At 40.7% G+C, this 21,033-nt stretch overlaps 1 protein-coding gene across 1 annotated transcript in view; it reads left to right on the top strand.

The window, feature by feature from the left end:
- The first annotated feature begins 10,688 nt into the window (after nt 1–10,688).
- The window catches only part of BMS1 (BMS1 ribosome biogenesis factor), a 41,832-nt gene continuing 31,487 nt past the window's right edge, over nt 10,689–21,033 (top strand). The window contains exons 1-5 of the mRNA XM_032232143.1: nt 10,689–10,753; nt 13,467–13,701; nt 16,088–16,278; nt 17,351–17,430; nt 19,210–19,398. Of these exons, the coding sequence (XP_032088034.1) occupies nt 13,526–13,701; nt 16,088–16,278; nt 17,351–17,430; nt 19,210–19,398 (636 nt within the window). The 5' untranslated portion in view covers nt 10,689–10,753; nt 13,467–13,525. The remainder of the gene's footprint in view (nt 10,754–13,466; nt 13,702–16,087; nt 16,279–17,350; nt 17,431–19,209; nt 19,399–21,033) is intronic.

Raw genomic sequence — 21,033 nt, forward strand, 5'->3', positions numbered from 1 at the left:
AGGGTCCCTTCCAACTCTGCTATTCTGTATTTAGAGCAACTTTAATAAGCACAGATAATGTCAGAGAAATGCAAATATTTGGTACTTCTATCCAGTTTTAGGTCCTGCATAAGGTTTTGTTGTTGTTAGTTGCAACACCTGTGCAACAAAGTTTTGTTTTCAGTCCTTACTAGGAACTCAATTGCAATGGAGAAAATAGGCCCTCCCTTTCCCATGTGTGTGTTCACAAATAAATTTGTAACCAACCCAGCCTAGGGACTTCAAGGAAGCCCTTAAAAAGCATACAGAATGCATTAATTGCGTAAAGGAGTGAGAACAACTTGTGTTCTCTTGTGATGTCAACCTTGGTGGAGATTCTGGTTCTCTCTGAACTTGGTTGTTGCCTTGCAGGAATATCATTACCCAATTAGACACCACCATCAGTGGGGAGGGAATGTGGGGTTTGCTCAGAGTCAGAGACACTCTCTCACTCCATACTCCCCCAGTCCCGTCCCATGTTCAATCACATCGATGATGTTACCATAGTTGGGTGACGCAACATTTGCAACCAGCCCAGCTCAGAGACCACCAGATATCCTCTTCTCTTGATCTGCTGGTCTTTGACTTCTGGTGATGCTTTTTTAACCCCATCATGTCTGGGCTTTGATCTAGTTGACTTTGTCTTTCTCTTCATCCTTCCTTTTTTTTCAGGGTTGGTTTCAGAATAGAAGAGCAAGAAAACCTAAACCATGGGGAAAAAGTGGTCAATAGGAGGAGACAACGGGCTGTCTCTGTTTGGGAGGACTCAATGACACCAGTGGAGACTCATCAGACACCTCCAGACATTTCTACCCTGGGAAGGAGCCCAAGAAGCAAATCTCTCCACATCACAAAACAGCCTCTCTGCTGGAGCTCTGTGGACTCCAGATCTGGGACTCTAGATGCCCCTCTGGATCTTGACTGGCCCCCCACATTTCCCCAATCTATCCGAGGCCATCAACAACACCACCTATAGATCCACTCCTAAGACCCATATCTCAACAGCAGATTTCCCCAAATCCACAGCTGGGAGGATTCTCTCGGTTCTACCAGAACTTGCTCAAGTTCTGTTCCAGCTAAGGATCTCCATATATAGAGACAGCATTGTTAACTTTTGCTCCTGACTCCGGAGGCATCTAAACATGGACCAATATCCCAGGCTGGTTTGTAATGGGTAACTCTCAGATCGTATACATCTTCCACCTTTTACTAAGGAGTTCCACTTAGAAGAAAGAACATTTATGAGTTTTGTCCTAATGTTTTGAGGCACCCAAAATTCAATTTCCAGCGAGATCTACATCCACCTTCCTGCTTTTCGCCAAGGACCAGAAGATTTGGCTCTGCCAGTTGACCTGGGACTCCAACAGGGATGCATCACTCTGGAGGGGATTAACAGATTAAGGCAAGACCACCTCCACTCCCAGTGTGCATCTTGCTTCCTTCCTCCTCTCTTTTTAATTGTAATGGTTTTACTACAGTTCCTTGCCCAGCTGGACAGCTGGATTTGGCATTAAATTTTAATCCTAAAATAAGTAAAATGAATGGAGGGGAAACTGGAGGTAGTTTTACTGCAGGAATCAGGCTGTGAATGTCTCAATTTGGGACTTTGGCCAAGCCTTTGAGAAGCCTTCAAACCAGGGATTCAGAGGCCTTGGGAGAAGATTGCAAGAAGATGACCATAAAAGAAGGCTTTAAAATTCTCTTCCCATGGTTATGGGGAAATATCCAAGGGGCTGCAGACTTGTGTTGGGACAGAACCCTCCTCCCACCATGCCAGCAGAGGAGGCACGCTATGGATGCCATCAGTCAAGGAATTCTGGCTGGCTGAATCCAGGCGAAGAAGAGCCTTCAATGCTGTGGCCGCAGATCTTTAGAGCACCTCACCTTCTGAGGTGAGATTGACTCCCACCTTCTACTCTTCCATAGGCGGCTGAAAATCCTGCTCTACTAGTTGGCTTGGCGCCCCAGTGGAACAACATCACACGGGAAGTGGTTGACTGACTAATACCCAGCTCCCAAATCTCTACATTCTCCCTTCATCCCCATCTTTTAGCTATATTTTATATTTTATTATGATTCTGTTGAGATTTTACACACACACACACACTTTCTTTCTCCCTCTCTCTTTTCCTCCCTCCCTCTCTCTTTCTCTCCCTTTTTCTCTCTTAACTTCCCTATTTTTTTCTCTCTCTTTCCCTCCCTCTCTCTTTCTCTCTCCCTCTTTCTCTCTCTCTCCCTCTCACTCTTTCTCTCTCTCTCCCTCTCACTCTTTCTCTCTCTCTCCCTCTCACTCTTTCCCTCCCCCTCTTTCCATCTCTTTCTCTCTCCTTCTCTCTCTCTCTCATTCTCTCTCTCTTTCTTTCTCTTTCTCTCTTTCTCTTTCCCTCCCTCCCCCCTCTCCTATAGATTTATTAGCTACTTAAAACGTATTTTACACCAGTGAAGTTTTGGCTGCTAATTTATTCACCTGAGCTCTTTATGTTCTTAAGGGGGATATGGTTTAAAAATAAAAGATCTGTATGGTTATCTGGAACTGCTTTTTGGTAGTAGGGATGGCTTTCAATAAACTTTGATCTTGAAATGGCTTGTATGTGTTTGATTGTTTCTATCATGTTCTACTTAGGTTGGAGAGAGAATGTTTGAATGTCAATGGCTGAGTCATTTGGAGCCAAGTATATGTCAAAGAGATTTGTCTCTTCCATCTGAGAAGATAAGCTATCTTCATGGCTGGAGAGAATGCTCTTGAATGGAGGCTGGGTGCAAATAAAGGCCAATCGAGGCATTTCTTTCAAATGAGGTAAAATTAGAATTACTCACTTGGATCATCCATCCATCTCAGGAGCTCTTAATTTCTCTTCTCATTTTCCTGGGTTTATTTTAACTGGCGTGGCAAAAAGGCCAAATTCAACACCTTTGCAAAACTCAACCTCCTGTCTTTCTCTGAGCTGAGCTTACAGATAAATACATTCATGTTTTATTTATTTTATTTAAATTACTTTTCATTTCCACTGTGAGATCTGGATTTTAGACAATCAGAATACTCATATTTGTTGTTATATTCATCACAATAATATTAATAATTATATATCAATATAATTACAATAATACATAACATCTTCATCATCGAATTCTCACCACATTAACATTTTCTCTTTTTTATATCTCCTTTCTAACTTCTGTTTCTATTGTCTAACCATTGGTAAAATACATCCCAAGTCAAAAAATATTATTTCTTCTTTATCCTTAATAATGAGAATTAATCTGTTCATTTCTGTGCATTTTAACAATTTCTTAATTACACACTCATCTTGTATTTGCACAACAATAGAAAAATGATGAAATGCCGTCATAGTATTTCATCATTTTTCCATTGTTGCGCAAATACAATTCTAGCTGCAGTTAATATATGTAAAACCAGATATATAGTCTTTTTATCATACTTTTCCGGTAGAATGCCCAACAAAAATATCTCAGGTTTCAAATCAATATGCTGCTTTATCATTTTTTCCAACCAAGTATATATTTTCATCCACAGTTTTTAACCTTTTGGGCAGATCCAGCACATAGGATAGTATGAGCCTAGTGGTTGATTTCATTTCCAACATTTAGAAGATCTATTTTTATACATTTTAGCCAATCTTGCTGGTGCAAAGTGCTAACTATAAAACATTTTGTACAGATTCTCTTTATATGCAGTTGACAGATAAAGGTATTTTTATGATACCATTCCTAGAAAAAAAAATCTATGAAATGAGTAAATGGAATGGGAAGTTGGGTCTCTTTGTAATATCTTTGCTGGTGCAAAGTGCTAACTATAAAACATTTTGTACAGATTCTCTTTATATGCAGTTGACAGATAAAGGCATTTTTATGGTACCATTACTAGGAAAAAAAATCTATTAAATGAGTAAATGGAATGGGAAGTTGGGTCTCTTTGTAATATCTAGAACATTGTTCTAAGTATTGGTATTGAACAGAGGAATAGGTTGGATTCTTTTCAATTTTCTGAAGCTGGGATGATGGTCAAATGAACCCGAAAAGGGATTCTAGCAATTCCAAAATGAAAAGAGACAGGTGGCTATAGAAATTTATTAAATACATTTAACAAATAAACATTGACCTTTGGATCCCCAACAAACTACAGGTAGTTCTTTACTTAAGAACAGTTGGTTTGGTGACACTTCAAAGCTACAACGGCATTGAAAATGTGACTAATAACCGTTGTAACATCCCCATGGACACATGACACACAGTGTGTGCATGCAAACAGCGAAGAGACATTCTTTTCAAGGATTTTTAAGCTAAACCTTTCCCAGCTAACACGGCTGGAGTAGTGTGATCTGTAGCTCACTTCATCGGGCAACTGGAGTCATCCAGCTGATGATGGTGAATTTGATGTTGGCTACAGGGTAAGAAGACTTGACTTGAAATTGACTTCAAGTTGACCTCTTGATCTAGTTTCTCTTCAAACAGCCTTTCTCTTTCCAGCTGGTTTTTATGATGGCTCTTTCAGGCACCTATAATGCTTTGTTGACATCCTGCTAGCTGGTTTTCTTTTTAAAGTTAAGATGACTCTGGAAAAAATGAATTGTAACCATTTTTCACAACTGTTGCAGCACCCCATGGTTGCATGATCAAAATTCAGGCACTTGGCAACTGACTCATACTTACAACGGTTGCAGTGTCCCGTAGTTACATGATCCCCTTTTGCCACCTTCTGACAAGCAGAGTCAACGGGGAAAGCCCAATTCGATTAACAACCATCTTACTAGCTGAAGAACAGCAGTGATTCACTTAACAACAGTGGCCAGAAAGGTTGTAAAATGGATGACACTCACTCAACAACTGTCTCGCTTAGCAACAGAAATTTGGGCTTAATTGTGGTCAAGTTGAGAACTGCCTTTAAACAGAAGTTCTCATGCTAGGGAAGGTTGAATGGCCCTTATCCTTACTTCTCATAACAAAGTAAGCCGCCTTTCTATAATCCAGATATAATTGTTTTTGGTGGCTCCTGTTATCTTCCTCATACTGCATCTTAGTCTCTTTTTTTCCTCTTTCTTATCTGCTGATAAAATACATTATTTTCTCCAAATTTGTATTGTTAATGAACTAACTGCTGCTACTTCGCTTATCTTCCGCTGCTTATCTGTCAGAAGAAAGGGGTCTTTTTCTTGAGCAAAAAGGAAAAAAATGTTATCTGAAGAACTAAAAAGTGAGATGCTGCCAGGAATCCTTTGGAGGTTGAAGATTTCGATCTCGTTCATTGAAAATCCTAGATTTGGGAACAGGGCATTGCAAAATGATGGGTGATGAGAAAAAAAAGGCCAAGGATCTTCAAAGAAATGGTAGAGTTTTCCCAGAATCGATGGGGAGTAAGCGAAGGGAGACACGTTGAGACGAAATATTTTAATTACATAGGTAAAGGTTCCCCTCGCACATATGTACTAGTCGTTCCCGACTCTAGAAGGTGGTGCTCATCTCTGTTTCAAAGCCGAAGAACCAGCGCTGTCCAAAGACGTCTCCATGGTCATGTGGCCAGCATAACTAAACACCGAAGGCTCACAGAACGCTGTTACCTTCCCATCAAAGATGGTTCCTATTTTTTTAGTTGCATTTTTTTACTTGCATTTTTACATGCTTTTGAATTGCTAGGTTGGCAGAAGCTGGGACAAGTAATGGGAGCTCACTCCATTACGCAGCACTAGGGATTCAAACCACTGAACTGCCGACCTTTCTGATAGACAAGCTTAGCATCTTAACCACTCAGCCACTGTGTCCCTCTTGAGCCACCTCTTTTAATGGCATAGTTCTGTGTAAAAAGATGAAGCCTGATTGGCCCACAAGGATGCAAAATATTCAGGGAAAATTGTGCATCCAGAAAAAAGTCCAAATTGCTGTATCAGAGATGAGGTACTTTAAAGGGGCTGGAAGGGAAAGACACAAGCCACAAAGATAACTTTGTGCAAATGGACATTTCCTGCAAATCTGCATTTATTTATTTTTTGTACATGGATAAAACAGCCAGACTATGTGTTTTTTTGTTTAAGAAAATAATCCAAATTCATTCTGCAAAAACGTGAGAAATCGGCATTAGAGGTGTTTTTTTTTTTCCTCCAGAACTTAATAGATGTTAAATTATTCTGTCCATCAACTGGAGCAAAGTGGTGTTACAAGGGTGGTTTCAGACGTAAATATACCCTGCATTATTTTCTCAGCCTAAATCACTTCTATTCATAGGCTGTTTTCTTTATGTGGCAGAACATTTGAGTCTCTCTTTTTTCTTCTTTTTCTTTTCTTTTTCTTCTTCCTTTCCTCCTCCTCCTCCTCCTCCTCCTCCTCCTCCTCCTCCAGAAATCTGCCCTGCATTAATGTATAGAATAGAAAAGAATAGGATAGGATAACAGAGTTGGAAGGGACCTTGGAGATCTTCTAGTCCATCCCTCTCTCGCCTGTTCAATTCCCAAGAAAAATTTTCCCCAAATTGCTGCTTTTTGTATCTTGAAATAACCCTAACCCTAACATTTCTCCCTGGAGTTGGGAGAACATCTAGGCATAGAATAGAATGGAATAGAATAACAGAGTTGGAAAGGGCCTTGGAGGTCTTCTAGTCCAACCCTCTGCTTAGGCAGGAAACCCTACATCACTTTAAACAAATGGATATCCAACATCATCTTAAAAATGTCCAATGTTGGAGCATTCACAACTTTTGGAGGCAAGTTGTTTCACTGAGTAATTGTTCTGTCAGGAAATTTCTCCTTAGTTCTAAGTTGTTCCTCTCCTTGATTAGTTTTTACCCATTGCTTCTTGTTCTACCCTCAGGTAATTTGGAGAATCGCTTGACTCCCTCTTCTATGTGGCAGCCCCTCAGATATTGGAACACTGCTATCATGTCACCCCTAGTCCTTTTCATCAAACTAGACATACCCAGTTCGTGCAACCATTCTTTATATGTTTTAGTCTCCAGTCCCCTAATCAACTTTGTTGCTCTTCCCTGCACTCTTTTAGAGTCTCCACATCTTTTTTTACATTGTAGTGACCAAAACTGAATGCAGTATTCCAAGCGTGGCCTTACCAAGGCATTATAAAGTGGTACTAACACCTCACGTGATCTTGATTCTATCCCTCTGTTTATGTAGCCTAGAACTGTGTTGGCTTTTTTGGCAGCTGCTGCACACTGCTGGCTCATATTTAAATGGTTGTCCACTAGGACTCCAAGATCCCTCTCACAGTTACTACTATTGAGCCAAGGTACCACCTACACTGAACCTGTGTGTTTTGTTTTCCTTGCCTAAATGTAGAACCTTATTTTTTTCACCACTGAATTTCATTTTATTAGTGCCCAATGTCTTCACCCAGTTGAGTTCCATCATGAACATGTGCTAGATTCAAATATTGAATGATTCAATTCTGAGTTTTTATCAAAGACAACATTGTAAAGAAATAGGACACTCTGCAAGAAATGAATGGTTGTTAACAGAAGCAAAACTAATAGTGTATAAAGTGTTAAACAAATACCCCATAAGTAGATTGGTAGCATCTTTTCTGAATAAAACATTCATCAAAAGGCCCACATGTTTGCAGCTCATGAAAGCTTATGGTTTTACGGTAGTAGCATTTGTTAATTGGAAAAAGTGCTACCAGGTACCTTCTGATCTTCGGCTATCTAACCTAAACCAAGACGCCTCTCCTCCTACATTGCATATAAGAAGGTTCATCATCTGCCTAATTGGTTTAATGAAGTGAGAGGTCACATTTTCAGGTCAAGCAGGAAAGGCAAGTTGAAGAGAATGGGGGTACTTAAGAAAGGTTGTGGGAAAACCTGGGGGGAGAGATGGGGAGTGAATCGTTGCTCAGCAAATGTGGATTGAACGGAAAAGTGGGGTCATATAGAGACGATGTTTTAGCAATATTATTTCTCCTCTTCCTCCTCCTGCTTCTGCCTATATACCCCACTCCCTTCTAGCACTGATGATGTTCCCTAGTCAGGTCATGAAATGTCTGCAAAAAAACAAGCAAGTTCAGACAGCAAGGACACTCACAATTCTTCTCCTTCCCCTTCTCGTCCTCTTCCTCCTCCTCCTTCTTATGACAAGATTGACTAAAAAAATCTTTCATCTGTGGGAAATATATTCACCAAATTAATATACTATCTGAATAAAAGGACAAATAATTTCTGCACTGAACAAAGACACATAGCCGGCACTTTAAAATGGGGGGGAAAAACCCAAGAAAACCCACATCTTTTAAATCTCTTGTTTTGTTGCATTTACTTTGAAAATGGAACATGTGGTGTGTCTTACAACAATCATTAGACAATCATGGGTTTTTTTTGTTTCAAAGTTCATTTTAACTCAGCTATAAATCAGGTAAATAGTTGAGTAATTCTACATCCTTTTAAAAACTCATCGATGTTGCAAGATTAAGCATTCTTTAGAGCGAGCACAATTAAGCATAGCAGAAATTCCTTCTAAAGAAACATGAATCGGTGTGGACTGTAACATACAATGGCTGCTGATAAGCTATTGTTTCAACTCTGCCTCGTTCTGCAAATTTGGAAAACAGAGATAATAGAAGATTGCAGGAGGGGGCTGGCCGGGGGGCACAACCTTTCATCGCTTTTAATCATTCGAGCATAAACAAGAGTCTGCAGCAATATGTTTCCATGTCAAATGTTTCAAATTTCTGTAATTATTTTCCAGTCCAATTAATGAAGTCTCCATTCAATTCTTGTTTTTTTTCTCTTGGCCCATTCCCTGCTGTCTGTTGTATCTATAAACTATATATTTGATTTGTATATAACAACTTGCATGTGTTTTTCTCTCTGTGTGAAAAGTTTCTAGTAGGACATTTCTCTTAGCAAATCCTTCTTTTCCTATAGGAATTTAAAAGCTGTGAAAGAGATCTTGAATTATCTTTCTCAAATATAGAATACCATCACTGCTAAACAACTAATTCCCTCCCCACTGTCAAACTATTTATTAAGTCTGCATTACTATTACAATTAGTCTTCTCATCGGTCCCGTTTCCTCCCACTTATGACTGCAGGAGTGTAATTGTGTTGCTTGTATCCTTACAATTTATATTGATATTTATTGTTTCCTGTTTGCTTATTTGTACCCTATGACTATAATTAAGTGTTGTACCTTATGATTCGTGAGGAATGTATCTTGTCTTTTTATGTACATTGAGAGCATCTGCACCAAAGACAAATTCCTTGTGTGTCCAATCACCCTTGGCCAATGAAGAATTCTATTCTATTCCTATTCTATTTCCTATTCTATTCCTATTCTATTCCTATTCCTATTCCTATCCTATCCTATTCTATTCTATTCTATTCTATTATGAAACATGTTGCTTGACTAAGTGTGGAACATGTCCAAGAGAATGATTTTCTGTAGGGAGAGCTGTTTATTCTTCTGATGCTGATATGCATTTAGTTTCTGAAATATCTTTACAATTCTGCAAACGAGAAGATACAAAATGCAGAAGAAAGTGAACAAGACATTTCTGTATGGCTTTGATTTAATTGGGAATTTAAATTCTAACTACTCCTTTATGGAGATTACATTTATTGATATTTCTTATTTTTCTCCTCTTGGTTTTCTTTAATCATTGTAATGTTTGTAGGATTATGTTTTAATTTACATTAGAGGGTTTTTTTGTGTATAGAATGGATACACCCTTTTTTGTCAGTTGCCTTTCACTAAGATATATCTTTTAGAAAAAGGAAGTAATTTTACTTCCATTTCTGTGCCACTTTTTGTCCTCCCCAGAATAATAAAAAACAGCAAATTAAAAGACAAATATCTTTTACCTTTTTATTGCCTTTCCTCTGCTGTTTACAAGCCATCTTTGAGTTGTTGGAAGTTGAGTGGCATAAAAGGTGAATAAAATTATTATTATATATAATGGACATTTACATCTGTGTTTTATAGTGTTTTATTAAAGGCAGGATCCAGGGAGCAATAAAGGTGGAAAAGCAATCTATTGACATAAAAATGTTTTATTTTTTAATTAGTTTATCAAAATATAAAATGCAAAGAAAAATGAAAATAATACGAAAGTAAGAGAGCAAAGGAAAGGGAAAAAGGTAAAGAGTAAAAGGGGGAAACATTGACTTTTGATTCTTTTTAGTGCATCCAGTAAGTTAACAATGTATATCCTCAATATTTTACTTTTCTATGGTAATATATACTAGCTATTTCTATAATAACAAACCTATCTAATCACCAAAATCCAATGTCAATGTTTCATTTTTTTTCTCCTACATCAAAATTGCAAAGTCCAGAAGTAGTTTAGAAATAGCAACAATATTCTACTCTAATTTTTGACTCTACCCTATATCCTATTCTAAGTCTCTTATCTTTACTCTACTCTATATTCTACTCTATTCTGCATTCTATTCTACTCTATCTACTCTACTCTACTCTACCGTACTGTACCCTACTCTACTCTATATTCTCTCCTCTCCTACTCTAAACTGATCTGTTTGTAATACTGAGTCCAACCAGGAGGGGGCTGCAGAGCGCAAACTATCAACGATTAGGGGAAGTTAAGTTCTGCCGGTTGCTATGGTATCCCCACCCCGCCGCGCAGCCGTTGTCACCGAGATAATCTTTCCCCTTGCGCGGAACGCAAATACGCGAGCCGCGGTTTCCGGATGGGACGCTCTAAAAGGGACGGACCGAATTAGGGATTTCCGGGCGGCGTTCCACGCGCAAAGAGCGAGTCCCGGGTAAGTTTGATCCGTGTCGGCGGCGCGTTGTCTGAACGAGAGTTGGGCTTTGGGGGGGGGGAGAGACGGGGGGCGGCGGTCATGGAAGGGCCCCCAACTTTGAGAGAGCCTTGAGAAATTCGTTGGCTTCGCGAGGGTAGAGGTGGGGCTGTGGGGAATGGCTTTGAGCTGAGCCCCACGGTAGCCCTGGAAACGGAAAGGTGCTGTGGGGAAGGCAAGATGGGCCATGCCGAAAGGGAGGAGCGTTAATAGCAGGCTTTGCCTCTCCCTCCCTCCCTCCCTCCCTCCCTCCCTCCCTCCCTCTCTCTCTCTCGTGCGCGTGCACAGTGTATATATATATCTTTCTCTCTCTCTCTTCTGAGTCTGTCTACTCTTTCGTTCTCTAATCTGTATCATCTCTCTGACCTTCTCTCTGTCTCTCTCATTATCTATCTCTTATATCATCTCTCTCTTTTCATCTATATATCCAACTATCATTTATCCATCCATCCATCCATCTCTCTCTCTCTCTCTCTCATCTATCCATCTATATCCATCTAATTTGTCTCTGTCTACTGTCTCTATTTCTAATGTCTGTTTATCTATCTGTCTATCTATCATCTATCATCTGTCATCATCCTTATTCTATTCTGTTCTATTCTATTCTATTCCATTCTATCATCTCTCTCTCTTCTGTGTCTACTCTTTCATTCTCTAATCAGTATCTATCATTTATCATCTATCAATCATCTCTGTCATTCTGTCTCTCATTCTCATCTATTCTATCATCTTGCTCTCTCTCCATCTATGTATCCAACCATCCCCCCTCTATCACCTATCCATCCATCTCACCCACCCATCTATCTATCCATCCAATCTGTCTCTGTAATATCTCTCTGTAATGTATCTCTCTAATATATCTGTCTACTGTGTCTTTCATCTCTGTTTCTAATCTCTGTCTCCATCCATCCATCCATCCATCCATCTATCTCTCTCTCATCTATCCATCTATATCCATCTAATTTGTCTCTCTGTCTACTGTCTCTATTTCTAATGTCTGTTTATCTATCTGTCCATCTATCATCTATCATCTATCATCTGTCATCATCCTTATTCTATTCTGTTCTATTCTATTCTATTCCATTCTATCATCTCTCTCTCTTCTGTGTCTACTCTTTCATTCTCTAATCAGTATCTATCATTTATCATCTATCAATCATCTCTGTCATTCTGTCTCTCATTCTCATCTATTCTATCATCTTGCTCTCTCTCCATCTATGTATCCAACCATCCCCCCTCTATCACCTATCCATCCATCTCTCTCACCCACCCATCTATCTATCCATCCAATCTGTCTCTGTAATATCTCTCTGTAATGTATCTCTCTAATATATCTGTCTACTGTGTCTCTCATCTCTGTTTCTAATCTCTGTCTCCATCCATCCATCCATCCATCTATCTATCATCTCCATCATTTTGTTAACAATTTTATACAGTATAATTTACGTATAGTTTTATTTCTGTGTACAGAATGTACCTAAAGTCAGACCCCATACAGAATTTATTGTAGAATGTATATGACATGTTCCAGTTGGTTGCCATTTTCTTCTGAACATCACCTTACTCTTTTTGACCTCCGGTCTTTGAATATTCCTAAATATACAGAAATAGTTTCATTTGGGGAGAAAAATAAATATCTTGCCATTGGCCTATAGGGCTGTGTGTATGTGTGTACCAAGCTAAAAAACCTTGGTTTTTTTGAGACAAATCCTATATATATATGTATAGGTATGTAATTTGATACAAAGGAGAAAAGCCTGGCCTTTTGCATGTCTTTCTTAACCTAAGTGTGTTTCCCTCCTCACCCCCAGCATACAAATTGGGACCGTGTAGGATGTTGAATTGGGAAAGGATACGTAAAAGGGGGAGTGAAATTTGCTACTTTATGTTCCTTGTTTATTTCTGAGTTTGCACAGATTAACAGAGTTGGAAGGGTCTTATAGGTCATCTAGTCCACCCCCTCAAGCTGGAGACCCTACACCATTTCTGACAAATGGCAGTCCAATCTCTTCTTGAAAGTCTCAAGTGATGAAACTCCCACAACTTCCAAAGGCAATTTCTGTTCCATTGGTTGATCTCACTGTCAGAAAGTTCCTCCTTATTTTTAGGTTGAATCTCTCCTAAGTTAGTTTCCCTCCATTATTCCTTGTCTGGCCTTTGGGTGGTTTGGAAATTAGCTTGACTCCCCTCCTCTCTGTGACAGCCCCTCAAATATTGGAAGATTGCTATCAAGTCCTTCTCTTCACTAGCCCAGCCATGTCCAGTTCCTGCAACTGTTCATCAGCCACGTACAGTTCCTGCAACCGTTTTAGCCTCCAGTCCCCTAATCATCCTGGTTGCTCTTCTCTGCACTTTTTTTTCTAGAGTCTCAACATCTTTTTATGGTGTGGTAACCAAAATAGGGGCTCTCCCAAGTTATGCATTGAATTTGTAAAATTGTATAACTGGAGAAATGACTTTGGAAAACATTTGAATAAAACACTCTGATGCTTTGATCTTTCAGTTGGTGTAGAGCCATCAGTTGATTTATAAAAATTTATAGAACGAAAGAAGATCTTTTCCACAAAGGCAGAAGAGATTCAGAGTTCTATAAACTGTGATGTATAAATGAAACACCTACTGCTTCCATGATGGTCTGTATCACATGTATAATGCTTTCTTTTCCTAACTTTAGTTCCTTAGTGAAAAGGAAAGTCTTTTGCCTTATATGGTCGCTGGATCCAAGAGGGAAAGATGGAGGAGAGCAACCAGAAACAACATCGCAAGAAACACAGCGGTCCCAAGGCTGGCAAGAAAAAGAAGCGTCATTTGAAAGATTTAGGGATCGAAGATGAAGAGGATGCCAGGAAGAGAAACCCCAAGGCCTTTGCTGTCCAGTCTGCAGCCCGCATGGCCAGATCCTTCCACAGGTCTCTCTATGACTAGATTTGCTCGGCTAACCCTACCACCATTATTGGCTCCAGACCAGGAGTCTCCAACCCTGGCAACTTTAAGCCTGGTAGACTTCAACTCCCAGAATTCCCCAGCCAGCAAAGCTGAAGTTGAAGTCCTCCAGGCTTAAAGTTGCCAAGGTTGGAGACTCCTGCTCCAGGCAGTCTTCTATGGGGTGGGGTGGCCCAATTGTATTACAGCAAATAAGATCTGTTTGGATTGTTTGTAAAAAATAAAGGCAGGAGGATAGACATGCATTTAAATAAACACATATTCCCAGTCTAGGGTAGGGATGGTGTACCTTTTCGGCATCCGCGTGCTTGTAGGGGACACAACCAGGAAAAGAAGCTGTCCAGTGGGCATGCGCGCACTGGGAAATGAACTTCCGGTTTCCGGCAAACACATGCACACCGGCCAGCTTCTCTTCAAGAGTGTGTGCGTGTGCGACGATCAGCTGGCTGGTGCACATGTGCACAACAGAAACCAGCTGTTCTGGTTTCCGGCACTGCCGCATGTGCAAAAAACAGCTGATTGTCGTGCACGCATGCGGGCCAGAAACCCAGAAGAGGAACGGGCGATGCTGCCAGCTTACATGACTCCGTGTGCCACTTCAGGCACACATGCCACAAGTTCACTATCACAGGTCTAGGGCGAAGAATAGGCAAGTGTATAGTTTGCAGCACTATGAGAGAAATGAATTAAAATTGAGCAGGTGAAGGCTTTCTGAAGAGATGGAGGCTCTCTTTAAGTTTGGAATGTAGCCCTCTGATCCCCATAGCAATGTTCAGGGTCCCAAGAATACATCCTGTAATTTGGGGGAATGTGATCAGACCCCAAGCTTTTTATTAGATGAAATGATGACTTCTGCCTGGCTAGAGGGATGCGATGGTTCAGCGGCTAAGATGCTGAGTTTGTCGATCGGAAAGATCGGCAGTTCAGCGGTTCAAATCCCTAGTGCCGAAACAGAATGAGCTCCCGTTACTTGTCCCAGCTTTTGCCAACCTAGCAGTTCGAAAGCATGTAAAAATGCAAGTAGAAAAATAGGGACCACCTTTGGTGGGAAGGTAACAGTGTTCCGTGCGCCTTCGGCGTTTAGTCATGCCAACCACATCGTGGCACGACATAACCGCGGTAGACTAAAGCGCGCCGACAACACCGCGGCGCTAAAACCGCGATGTCAAAAGCGCGCCCACAACAGCGCGCCCACAACAGCGCGCCGACAGAAGCGCGATTTAACTTAAGGTAAGGTTTAGGGTTAGGTTTAGGGTTAGGGTTAGGTTTAGGGTAGGTTTAGCGTTAGGTTTAGGGTTAGGTTTAGGGTTATTTTTAGGGTTATGTTACAGCGCGCTTCTGTCGGCGCGCTGTTGTCGGCGCACTGTTGTCGTGCGGTTTTGACGGTGCGGTTTCGTCACCGTGCTTTAGTCACACGCACTTTAGTCTACCGCGGTTTTGTGGTGGAACCCAACCACATGACCACGGAGATGTCTTCGGATAGCGCAGGCTCTTCGGCTTAGAAACGATGAGCACTGCCCCCTAGAGTCGGGAACGACTAGCACATATGTGCGAGGGAACCTTTACCTTTACGTTCTGCCTGGCTGAAGGATGGGATGTAAGAAAAAGCTAATTGCTGAGCCAAACAAACATCCAGTTATGCTGCTTTTTTCTATTTGTTTCTGCATTTCTGTATTCTCTGGAATAAGATTCATCTGAATGGCAGCTTGATTCTGAAACTTGGCAATGTAAGAATGAGAGCCTTAGTTCCCCTCCCCAAGCTTACCATTCGAATCGAATCTTAGCTGTCTTTATTAAAACACTTGAATATGAATCAGCCATTTTTTTCAATATTTGACTTTCCAGTTAGAGTATGTAGTATATTCTTTGCATGGATTGGATGGTGGGCATTGCATATGAAAATGTTTGGAAACCCTCTTTTGGTCCTGCTAATAAGCCAGGGCCTACTACAGGTAGTTCTTGATTTACAACCGTTTGTTTAGTGACTGAAATTACAGCGGCACTGAAAAAAGTGACTTAGGACTGTTTTGCCCTGTCAGGTGATCAAAATTTGGCCACTTGGCAACTGACTCATGATGGTCGCAGTGTGATCCCCTTTTGTGACCTTCTCACAAGCAAAGTCAAGGGGGAAGCCAGATTCACTTAACCGTGTGACTAACTTAACAATGGTGGTAAGGAAGGTCTTAAAATGAGGCAAAGCTCCCTTTAACGACCGTCTCTCTGAGCAATGGAAATGTCGGGCTCAGTTGCGGCCGTAAGTCAAGGACTACCTGTGTTTACACCTGAATGTAGTCGACATGATCACATGGTGTTGTTTTTTTAACTCCACTGCAACTCTTATCCTTAAAACAGGACACAGGATTTGAAAACCAAAAAGCATCATATTCCAGTGGTCGATCGCACTCCCTTGGAACCCCCTCCCGTGGTCGTAGTGGTGGTGGGCCCTCCCAAGGTTGGGAAAAGCACCTTGATAAGATGCCTCATTAAGAATTTTACAAGGCAGAAATTGGTTGAAATTCAAGGCCCTGTGACCATTGTATCAGGTAAAAAACAAAAACTGATTTGTTCTGACCAAGGCTTCCCAAGAGCATGAGGCAAACTCCTTGTACCCACAAAAACCCCTTTTATTAATTGACTGTGAATTCTGCTCATTCACATCCAGCAAAGTCTCCCAAGGGAGGATCTACAGTCACAGACCTTATCTGGCTTGGAGAGCTGACAGGCTGATATTTGCAAAACTTGGCAAGGAGTCTCGGAGAGTCACAAACCAATTAAGCGAACTAATTGTCTCCTGCAAATTCCACTCCCCTTTCATTGCTCTTTTATTTCCTCTGGGAGGGGCCATTCATTTTCCACCTGTGGCCTTATTCCCATGTCACCCCTGTTCTTTAGCTGTTCCCTTCGTCTGGCAACTCTGTGCATGCACACACTGGGAACAGTTTCCAGCTGTTCATCTGCCTCACTGATGTCTGACTCTGAAGGCAGTTGATAACTGGCGTACGGCTCTGGCCCCCTCTCTGCCTCTGACGCAGAGCCCTCATCAGAGCCTTCCCCAGACTCCAGGACTGGCCCATGTTTCTCCCCAACCTCCTCACTGTCCGAATCTGTTGCCAGCTCTGCTGGCCGCAACACCACCTCTGTATTTGCACCCACCACTGCTCTCAGTTTCAGATGCTGGCAATTTGGCTCTACTTTGAAAGAAAGATCAGTGCTGACCAGAGGCCTGCAGATTGTTTTCGGGGGAAAACCTTACCCCCAAAACATCTTCCTTCCTTCCCCTGTCCTTACCACTTTCTATAGAGGGATGATCGGGAGCATCCTGTCCTATGGCATTACTGTTTGGTTTAGAAGCACTACTCCTTTGGACAGGAAGGTGATGAGAATGATGAGGACAGCAGAAGAGATTATTGGCAGTGCACTCCCTTCTATCCAGGACACGGCATATAAGCGACTTGGCTACCCTTCTGTGTTGGAATTTATTCCATTTCCTACAGTTATCTTATTTTATATTTTATTTTAAAATGTTAGATTGCAATTTTTTTAAAAAAAATCTTTGTATTTTTAAACAAAGTTATAACAGTCTTCCTTCTTCTGTTTCTTGCCTTTGGCGGCTAGGTAAAAAACGACGGCTAACCATAATTGAATGTGGGTGTGATATTAATGCGATGATTGATCTTGCCAAAGTTGCTGATCTGGTAAGTTTTATGGGTATATCGTGAGACAGAGATAGGTTTCCTCAAGATAAAAATCTGATTGAAGAAGCTTAACGTTAGTACAGGTGGACCTCGACTCTTAACGGCACTGGAAAAAAAATGACTCAGAACCATTTTTCACTCTTATGACTGCTCAGCACCCCCATAGTCATGTGGTTTACATTTGGATGCTTGACAACTGACTCAAGTTTATGACGGTTGCGATGTCCTGGGGTCATTGATCCGCTTTTACAACCTTCAGAGAAGCGAAGTCAGTGGTAATGGGGAACCCAGATTCACTTAACAACCATTTTACTAATTTGAGAACTGCAGGGATTCACTTAGCAAATGTGGCAAGAAAAATTGTAAAAGGGAGCAAAATTAACAAATTTCTCAGCATAAATTTTGGGGTCAATTGTGGTTGTAGGTTAAGGACTACCTGTATGTTACTTTCTGACAAGCAAAGTCAATGGGGAAACCAGATTCAATTAACAACCAGGTGACTAATTTATCCACTGCAGTGATTCACTTAACAACTGAGGCAAGAAAGGTCGTGAAATGCGGCACTCCACAAATGTCTTACATAACAACAGAAATTTTGGGCTTGGTTGTGGTTATAAGTCAGGGACCCCTGCATATGATTTTAGACAGTTTCTAAAGTCTAACAGTTGTGGCTACTTTGTTGTAAAATACATTAAGAAATGGTTTGCATTAAGAATTGGTTTGCATCCTAACATTTTGGCCTAGGAAGAAGATACCTTTTAATTCAATATGTGTTTTTTAGTACATAACAGTGAACCCCAATTGTATGTTCTTTGTTTTTTTCCATGTTCTTCTAGTAGTCGGAACAAGCGATTTGCCATAATAAATACCAGTTTATTTTAGTCACATAATTTCATTAATAATGAGATATACGTTGAAAGCCAGAACACAATGATTTGTTTTAATAACTACTGTGTTCCCCTGAAAATTAGACAGGGTCTTATTTTCTTTTGACCCTGAAATAACTGCTTGGCCTTACTTTTGGGGAGGTCTTATTATTTTTGAGGTGCAGGAGGAGCTGAGCGTGGTCACCTCATGGCTGCTGTTTGTTGCAATATTTTGGGGGAGGGCTTATTTTCAGGGGTGGGCTTATTTCAGTGCATGCGCTCAGAAGCCCACTTGGGCTTATTATCCAGGGAGGTCTTATTTTCAGGGAAAAAGAGTAGGAAGGTCCAATAGAGTAAGTCCAGATTATTCCTTAAGTCTCCCTCCTTGGGAAGTTTTAAGACTTGTGGACTTCAACTCCCAGAATCCCTCAGCCATCTGAAGAATTCTGGGAGTTGGAAATCCACTAGTCGTAAAGTTGCCAAGGTTGGAGACCTAAGTAATTTTTCCTTTTGGAAAGGCACAGAACAGATTTTGTCCCTACCCCTCCTATAAACACATCTACAGTGCCGATCCTTTTTGGTGTAAGCAACGTTATGCAATCCACCGAAAAACAGTGCATAGGAAGCAAAAGAAATTAAAGATGTGAGAAAAAAAGGGAATCTAATTTGATGTAAGCATTGTTATGCAGAGCCCCCAGAAAGGTTTATAGGAAGCAAAATAAAGTAAAGATGGAAGGGGGAAAAGGGGGGAAATAATTAAATTATACCAATGCATTCAATAGATAAGTGCATGAAAGTTGACCTTTATAAGTGTTTACTTAGAGTTGGCGTGTTTTAATGAGATTTTTAAAAAAGTGCAACAGGTTGGTTCCCCCTGCAAAGTATATTTATTTATTTTCAATTTCCCTCTCAGGCTTTGATGCTGATCGATGCCAGTTTTGGTTTTGAAATGGAAACCTTTGAATTTCTGAACATTTGTCAGGTCCATGGCTTCCCCAAGATCATGGGTGTTCTTACACACCTGGACAGCTTCAAAAATAACAAGCAGCTCAAGAAGACCAAAAAGAGATTAAAGCATCGGTTCTGGACTGAGGTCTATCAGGTAGGACATGCATCAGCTTGCCTTCAGTGACCGGGAAAATGTATCAGAAATGAACAAAAAAAACCCAAGAGGTGTTGTAACATTATAATTCCATTTTAAAATCACAGATCGACGGGTCCTGTTTTCACTAGTTTTCAACTCGGTTTGATTTAAACCACTAGAGCAGGTTAGGAAGCAGTAGACGCCTTAGCCATGATAGCCAAGTGGATCAGCGGTCACCAACTGGTGGTCTGTGGCCCACTGGTGGTTTGCCAGAAAATTTTGGTGGTCGGCAGAAAAATTATTTGCATTTTTTATATTGACACTAAATCAGGAGTCCTCAAACTACAGTCCCTGGGCCGGATATGTGCAATGAACGTTTGTGTTCCTGCAGACAGTCTCCCCTGTCTGGGTCTGTTTGTGCGTGTCAGAAGCGGGGGGGGGGGGGGCAGAAATTCAGACTTGGGGTCTGCTTCAGGCTCCTGGTGTGGGGCTTTGGGCAAAGGCTGGAGGGAAGCACCGCTGGTAGCGAACAGCCAGAGGACCTTGTTCTAGTGAGACTGCATCATGGCCTAGAACTGGTTGACAATCTCAGCCCGCTGAGCCTCCAGGCGTCAGTACCTAGTCTTCCACTCCCGCAGGTCTTCCCTCTGCTTGGAAAGCCTATGCTCGTAGTCCTCAGTGAGGTGAGCCTCCTTCTCGGTCAGATCCAATTTGAACTGAGCCAGCTGTTTTGCCAACTCTTTCTCATGGTGGCTGCTTAGCTCCAGCAACTGCTTCCTGTTGGGGCCCTAAGGTGCTCAGGTGGGCAGGCGAGGAGTGGCTGGGAGGTGCCCCTCAAAGTGAGTGTCATTGAATTGGCCACACCCATCCAGTCACATGACCACCTTGCCATGCCCATCCAGTCAGTCATTAGGCAGATCATATTAGTGGTCTGCGGGATTTAAAATTATGAATGTAGTGGTCCCTGAGGTCCAAAAGGTTTGGTGACCGCTGAGTTGGACGACCTTGGGTATGCTTTCTCAGCCCAACCCAATGCACAGGGTGGTTGTTGTAGGGAACTAAGAGCAGGAAGGTGTGTTGTACATGCTCCTTGCCTCAAGTTATTTGCATATATATATATATATATATATATATATATATATATATATATATATATATGTATATATATATATATATATATATGTATATATATATATATATATATATATGTATATATATATATATATATATATATATATATATATATATATATATATATAAATATATATATATATATATATATATATATATATATATATATATATATATATATATATATATATAAATAAATAAATAAATCTCATTCCATCGTTAGGGTTTTTTTTTTATAGCCAGGTTTTTTTTTAGCAGATGTTATAATGAGACATCATTGTTACTATATTATTATTACTAATGTTATGTAATGTTATTACTAACTAACTATACCCAGACAACACACTGTTTATATAGACATTGAAATTTTTGCTCTTTTTATATTGAATAAAAATAAAAGCAATGCAAAAATAAAAAAGAGAGTTAAGTAGATAGGACCTACAAGTAGAAATTGGTAGGACCTTGACTTACTACCACAATTGAGCCCAAAATTTATGTTGCTAAGTGAGACATTTGTTAAGC

The sequence above is a fragment of the Thamnophis elegans genome, chromosome 15 (assembly GCF_009769535.1).
Source record: "Thamnophis elegans isolate rThaEle1 chromosome 15, rThaEle1.pri, whole genome shotgun sequence".
In the NCBI taxonomy this organism is placed as follows: Eukaryota; Metazoa; Chordata; class Lepidosauria; order Squamata; family Colubridae; genus Thamnophis; species Thamnophis elegans.